This window comes from Notamacropus eugenii, chromosome 1 (assembly GCF_028372415.1).
Source record: "Notamacropus eugenii isolate mMacEug1 chromosome 1, mMacEug1.pri_v2, whole genome shotgun sequence".
NCBI lineage: Eukaryota > Metazoa > Chordata > Mammalia > Diprotodontia > Macropodidae > Notamacropus > Notamacropus eugenii.
In genome coordinates this window covers 718,387,382-718,395,122 of record NC_092872.1, presented here as the reverse complement: position 1 = coordinate 718,395,122, position 7,741 = coordinate 718,387,382, and the positions used below count along the sequence as shown (strand labels likewise).

Genomic DNA, 7,741 nt, shown 5'->3' with positions numbered 1-7,741 from the left:
ATCTGGGATAATTGACTTCCATCAATCATGTCCCTGAATCTCTCATGCTACCATCTTCCCTGGATATGTTTTTCATGTGTGGCCCTTCTCTTCATCAGATTCTCCCTCCTCTATGAAATGGTCTGTGCACCATCATTTTTGTGGTGCCCAAACTCTGAGATTACATATATTTGAGACAACTCTGGTCCCCTTGACCTTTTGTGTGCTTGTGGTTGTGAATACTATTTCTTCAACTTCCTCTGTGATCTGGTTTCATTCCCACTGGGGCACTGTCCAGGCTCTTCTCCTCATCATAGGGAGGGCAGTATACTGACCTCTATGTGAGCAGCGAAACGGGGCCTCATATCCTCAAATGAAGTCTTCAGGTATCAATCCTGGCAGATGGTAGACACGAATGACTGGATAGTTAGAGTGAGTTACCAGAATGAGGAGAGAGACTGGATCCATCCTATAAACTGAGTTGCCTCAAGAACATTATTGACTGTTCCACCCACCTTGTCTATCCTGGCTGTCTTTTTAGAGGTGGGGGAAAAGTAGCCAAAGTGGAGAGTCCAGTCCCATTCCCCTGAATTATGTACAATTTTCTCTTAACATCAGCTCAGGATGAGAGGCTTGGGGCAGGGTGCAGAGGGCAGAGTAAAGAATGAGAGCAGCTTCTGCAGCAGCCCCTATGGGAAGGTTATTGGTCCTTGGCTAAAGCTTACCAGGCAGAAGGTTCTTTTTCTTCCTCTTTTTTCTCTCTCTTCTTAATCTTTCTACCACAACCAGAGCCCTGGGACAAGTGTTTCCTACAGCAGGACTGAGTTAGGCCCAACTCTCCCCTGAGGGCAGCGGTGGCCCCAAGCCCATGACTCTGTGGCAGCAGCTGTTCCTCTGTGCTGAAGGGCTGAGCAGCCTGGGGAGGTTTTTGTTCAGGGCTGAAACACTGTGGGAATGGAGCACTATAATATTGAAAGCAGTAATAATCTGCAGCATCCTCAGCCTGCACAGCACTGATGGTGAGGGTGAAATCTGTCCCAGATCCACTGCCAATGAACCTGTCAGGGACCCCAGATGCCCGGGTGGAAGCAGCATAGATCAGCAGCTTGGGAGACTCTCCTGGTTTCTGCTGGTACCAGGCCAAGTAGTTGTAAACGCTGGAACTGGCCTTGCAGCTGATGATGCCTCTGTCTCCTAGAGTCACAGACAAGGAGGCTGGAGCCTGGGTCAACACAATGTCTGCCTGGGCTTCTTGGTGGAAAAAGAAGAAATAAGAGATTTCAATGAAGAATTCTGTGTAGATATATTAAATTCAGGAGTAGCTCCCTCACCCTCAGGCTCTGTCAGAGCTGTCCCCTAGAAAACTCCTTCTGTCTCTAAAATGGTGCCAACCTATGTCTCATTGAGAATCTTACCTTGAGGCCAGAGCAGTAGGAGCCAGAGGAGGAAGGAAGGGGAGAGCATTGTGACCCTTGCAGAGCTGGAAGCAGAGAGCCCTGAGCTCAGAGAGAGACAAATGCATGATATTTGTATGTGAGGTTGGGTTTGTGAAAGGTCTTTTCTAGATCATCATGCAAAACAGTGCTGGTCCAATCACAACTCATGACCCCAGGAGTGGTGATATGCACATGGAGGGAGTGGTATTTCCTTGGAAGTGTGACCTCTTGTGGCCTGCTTTTTTATTGCTATAGTATATGGTCCTGCCTTGGTCTGGTCATGGTGGTCTCTGTGGCAGGTGGCCAATTGTGATTATAAATGGAGGAGGCATCTCTTCCTTCCCAGGAGAGATCAGATGAGTCTGGGTCTAGAGACTAAGAGTTGATAAGTGTCTCTGCAAAGAATAGATCTAAGAAAGAAAGAAAGGACCTGTTTTAGAAGGAAAACTAAGACTGAGGAACCCGCAGAATTTGAAGACAGCTAAGGGCCCAGACTTTGATGAAATGGAGATGGAGGGGACTTGGAGATTCTTTAGTCTGGTGGGTAGTGTGGGGAGAATGTATCCCTTGAGTTGTTGTGGAGGAGATATTTATTTTTCTCTTTGGCATTTCTGTAACATCTTTTTAAATGCTGAAAAGAAGAAAGAATTGCTAGTCTTACGCTCTCATTCTGTAGTTTGGGATACTAAGGCCAAAAGGAGTAAAAGGGTTACTCAGGCACCTTTTTCTTATTAAAGTTCTTCATCTCTTATTCCCCACTCAGAACACTCTCACTTTTTGTCAGGTCCTCATCATCTCATAGTTGGACTCTGGCCATGGCCATCTGGTTGATTTCTCTGCCTTAACTGTCTCCCAACTCCAGCCAATGCTGTTTTCAGCTGTTAAACTGATCATGTGAGAGAGCAGGGCTGACCATGTCACTTCCTACTCCAGAGGCTCCTGTCCCTCTTTATCACTTCCAACATCTAATAAAAAAATCCTTTAAAGTCCTTCAGACCTTGGACAATTTATCACTTCCCACTTTCCTTACCCTTCACCCCCTCCCAAGTATGCCATGATCTGGTGATCCTGGATCAAGGTCCCTCCCTGCCTCTGTGCTCTCTCCCTGCTGGCCCTTGGGCCTGGAATGTTCTTCTACCTCACTGCCATTTCCTGCCTTCACAGGCTTCCTGTTTTCTCAGAAATAAACACATGGGGCAGCTTCCAGTATATTCTCTTGCCAGCATGGTCTCCCCATGCAGTCTTTTCTTGTACACCCATTCTTCATGCTGGACACAGTTGTGTCTCCTCCTGACTGTGATTTTTCAATTTAAGCTTTTTAATGTTCAACTTAAATGTTAAAGAAAAGCATTTCCATCCCTGCAGCAGAGCAGAAAAAGAGGATTCTGTGTGAAATTATGAACCTCCCTTTCCCGCAACTGGTAAAACAAACATATGACAAAGTCCATCCGTGTCTTTGCAAACTGTCTTCCTCTTTCTTTCTTTCTGAACTTCCTTCTCTTTGTGCTTTGAAAAGATGAGTTAGTGTTCTACTTTCTTTTTCTCATCATGATTGCTCTGACCTCATTCCTGATTTTAAAATGGAGAAGATATAAAGAAAACAAATCTTTTGCAATAGATAAGCAGAGTCAAGCAGAATGAATCTAGATGATGATTGTATCCTCTGAAATTCTGTCTCTTCTAGACTTGGTGGGAAACTTTTCACTGCTGGTTTTCTTGAATGGCAGAGTGAGAACAAAGCAGAAGTTCCTTCCCTCAAAGCTAGCAAAGCTACTTCAGCTTCAGCAGTCCTAGAAGGAACTCAGTAGAGGTTGACAGATATGGCGGTGTTTACTTTGATAGCACAGTTACTCTGAGGCTGACCTCAGTTCCTTCTAACTCCAGCACCAGTGTTCTACCCACTGCACCAACAAAGTGCCCTAAAATGTTTCATTTGTACAAAGCCCAGCTACAGTCTAAAGAGGATTGTTGTTCAGTTGTTTCAGTCATGTCTCAGTCTTTCTGACACCATTTGAGGTTTTCTAGGCAGAAATCCAGGAATGGTTTGCCATTTATTTCTCCAGCTCATTTTTTATAGATGAGGAAACTGAGGCAAAGAGGGTATAATATCTTGCTTAGGTTCACACAGCTGGGAAGTATGTGAGACCACATTTGAACTCAGAAAGATGAGTCTTCCTGACTTAATGCCCCACATGCTATCAAATCTGCCACCTAAACAAGCTTAAAAGGAGGGTTTTCAGGATGCTTTCTCCCTGCGCCTCCCCTAATGTCCTTTCTTATAGTTCTTTTATCCCCTGGCTTTTCCTAAGCTCTTTTTTATTACATTAATATATATTTGTGGAATAAAACAAGCATTCCTTCATAACACAGTCCAGTGAAAAGATGATTGTACATGAAGATGCTATTCCTTTCAAATATCCAACAAAGGTACCATGTAAATTTCTTATTTTTTCTCCTTTTTTCTACCTTCCCTCCTGCTTTGTTCTTTTCCCTCTCATTTTCCTTAGAAGCCTTAAGGAACTTAAGGATGACTGTCTACAATGCTGATGGTCCAGTTCTTTTAGAAGATGAACAAGTGGTTACTGTAGACCCCTTCCCAAACAATTTTGAATCCCCAATATTTGAGAAAGTCCTTAAACCTAGATTGTTCAGTCAGGAGAGGCATGGTGGCCCACTTCTGAGCTCAGTCTACCATAATGCTTTGCTATGTTCTGGCATAATAGACATACTTTGCTCTCTGAGTAAATTCAAAATGCCCCATTCCTGTGTCAACGCTACAAGGCCAGATTCTTGTTGACCAAGTTGACCAAGAGCATTTTTTTAATGACTATCAAGGACAAGGACCCTTGATGAGATGCTACCTTGAATAATGGGACTTTTCTTATCTTATGTATTTTATGGACATATACAGTTATCCTGGGATTGTAATTTCAGTTGACACTTTGCAAATTGTCTTGTCTTATTGTATTTGCAATCTATTCACTGAAGAAATTCCTTTCTCATATCATGCTTAACCATATGGAGAGCATAATTTTGGCTGACATTGGCATCCTGAGTCAGGAAGGGAGGTAGTGATGACAGGGAATTGCTCTGAAGATAGAAGGTCTGATTTTTCTGTCCATCTTGGAGTCCATTGTCTCATGATGAGCTCTCATGCGTATCTCTATATGCGTATTTCATAGGCTTTGAGAGAAATAAATGCTCAAATTCAGACTAATTTTCTTTGTCCTTCTACAAATGAACTTAGTAATGGTTGATACCACCAAGGGGTGACAAGGATAGGTGATCTAGTCTTGCCTGACAGTTAAGTTCCCACAGTGAGGAGAGAGCTTGGATCCATCCTATGATTGAGTTGTTTCAAGAACTTAGGGAATGTTCCACACACCTTAGGGGTGGGGAAAAACAGCCAGAGCCCAGGCTCGTTCCTCTGGATTGTTTGCATTTCCCTCTTAAACACCAGCTTAGGGTGAGGAGCTTGGCACAGGGAGCACATGGCAGAGTAATGAATGAGGGCAGCTTCTGGAAGCATCCCTCATGGGAAGGTTTGTGGTCCTTGGCTAACATTGACCAGGCAGAGGATTCTTTCTCTTCCTCCTTTTTCTCTCTCTTCTGAATCTTTCTACCTCAATCAGAGGACGTGGAACAAACGATTGCTGCAGCAGAGCTGAATTGGGACCAACTCTCCCCTGAGCGCAGTGGTGGCCCTGAGCCTGTGAGTCTGGGGCAGCAGCTGCTCCCCTAGTCTGAAGGGCTGAGCAGCCTGGGGAGGTTTTTGTTCCCCTTCCCAGACTACTCAGCTCTTCAGCATAAGGGAGCAGCTGCTGCCCCAGAGTCACAGTCTCGGGGCTAACACTGTGCTCAGGGGAGAGTTGGTCCCAATTCAGATCTGCTGCAGGAATCATTTGTTCCAGGGCCTCTCTCTATCTCACCAGGCTGGAAATACGACAGGTGCAAAAGCCTTGAGTGGTGGAAACTTTCCAAGGGCAAGAAAGGAGATGGTGGACTTTGATTGGGAAAAGGAACCTCAATAACCATTTTGCTCCTTTTGGCCTTCGTTCCCCAATGACAAAAATGTAAAGTTGAGACTAGTAATCCCTTTTTTTTCTTATTACCTATTAGAAAGATATAACAGAAAGACAGAAGAGAAGAATAAACATCTTCCCAGAACAACTTAAGGGACACATTCTCCCCTCACCACCTACTAGACCAAAGACTCTCCAAGCCCTCTCCATCTCCATTTCATCCAAGCCTGGACCCTTAACTTTTCCAAAATTCTGTTCATTCCAGTCTTAGTTTTCTTTCCAACTGTGCTCCTTTCTTCCTTAATTCTATTCTTTGCATAGATACTTCTCAACGTTTGGTCTTGTTGACCTGAAAATTTGGGTAAAGGAGGCAAACAGGCTAGGTGATGTGTAAATCCTTATTGTTTATCTCCTTAAAGCTAGGGAAAGCTAGTGAACTTGTATACAAGGAGCCAAAACAGAAATTCTGACTATTTGATACAAGAATGACCAGGCGTTAATACATTTTTAGAACAATCTTACCTCAGCATGTCTGTGTCACTCAAATTTATGATCTCCATAAATGATTAACCATATTATGAGAAAGGAATTTTCTTAATTGAGTAGGTGGTAAATACAATAACACAAGAGAGTTGACAAAATGTCAATTGAAATTGCAACCCAGGATATGCGCATTTTCTTTACCTTTAACATGCCATATCATGGTATCTGTCCACAAAATGTTGAGATTCAGAAAATGCACCATTATTCAAGATAGTGCCTCAGATTAATGGGCTCATCCTTAATGGTTATAAACAGGAAAAAAGGCACTTAAATGAGTCCCATCTGACTTTGTTAACAAAGGGAGAAGTATTTTCTGAGTTTACTCAGAGAACAAAGAGGTTGTTAGGTCCAGGCTCCTCTTTGGGTTGATTAATTCATGTTGAGGACCTTGTTAAGATCCAACAATGATGTTAAATAATTATTAGTCTCTGAACCCAGAGCCATCTGATCTCTCCTGGAAAGATAGAGCAAACTGCCCCAATTATAATCACAATTAACTACCTGTCACAGCCACCACCATGTCCATCCTAAGTCAGGTCCATGTAAAAAATCAATAAAAAGAGAGGCCACACCTTCAAGGAAACACAACTGGGTCACTCCCTCCATGTGCATATAACCACTCCTGGGGTCATGAGTTGAGGTTGTACCAGCACTGTTTTGCATGAGGATCTCCAAGGGACCTGTCACAAACCCAGCGTCACATACAAATATCCTCCACCTTTGTCACTGAGCTCAGAGCTCTTTGGCTCTAGCTCTGCAAGGGTCACAATGCTCTCTCCTTCTTTATTCCTCTGGCTCCTACTGTTTTGTCCTAAAGGTAAGACTCCCAGTGAGATATAGGTTGGCATCATTTTAGAGACAGAAGGAGTTTTCCTTCTGGGCATCTCTGACACCACCTGAGGATAAAGGAACAACTCCATTCACTATATGTAGACAGGGTTCTTCACTAAAATCCCTTTTCTCTTTTCCTTTTCCACTAAGAGTCCCAGGTAGCCATTGTGTTGACCCAGACCCCAGTCTCCCGGTCTGTGGCTCCAGGAAACAGAGTTACCATCAACTGCAAGGCCAGTTCCAGCATTAGCAACTACATGGAGTGGTACCAGCAGAAACCGGGACAGTCTCCCAAGCTCTTGATCTATGATGCTACCTCCCTGCAGTCTGGGGTCCCTGCCAGGTTCAGTGGAAGTGGCTCTGGGACAGATTTCACCTTCACCATCAGTGCTGTGGAGACTGAGGATGTGGCAGATTATTACTGTTTTCAGGGGGATAGTTATCCATTCCCACAGTGTTTCAGTACTGAATAAAAACCTTCCCATGTTGATGAGTCCTTCAACGTAGGGGAACAGCTGCTGCCCCAGAGTCACAGGCTCAGGGCAACCATTGCCCTCAGGGGAGAATTGGGCCTAATTGAGCTCTGCTGCAGGAAACACTGGTCCCAACACCTCTCATTGAGGTAGAAAGATTCAGAAGAGAAAAAGAAGAAGAGAAAAATATCTTCTGCATCGTTAGCTTTAGCCAAGGACAACACATCTTCCCGTGTTGGCTGCTTCCAGAAGCTAGTCTCGTTCTTTTCCCTGGTCTCTGCTACTTAACACAATTCTTTTTCCCTCAGCTGGTGTTTAAGAGGAATCTGTAAACAATTCTGGGGAATGAGCCTGGACTCTCAACTCTAGCTATTTTTCCTTAGCCCTAAAAAGGCAGCTGGGATGGATAAGGTGGATGGAGTAGTCCCTAAAGGTCTTGAGGCAACTCATTCTATAG

At 44.0% G+C, this 7,741-nt stretch overlaps 1 gene segment (V, D, J or C); it reads right to left on the bottom strand.

Moving 5' to 3' along the window:
• Window positions 1-390: 390 nt before the first annotated feature.
• LOC140528513 (immunoglobulin kappa variable 1-27-like) lies at window positions 391-1,500 on the bottom strand. The segment is given in 2 exon segments: window positions 391-1,230; window positions 1,395-1,500. Coding segments are annotated over 2 exon segments (579 nt in total).
• Window positions 1,501-7,741: the final 6,241 nt, after the last annotated feature.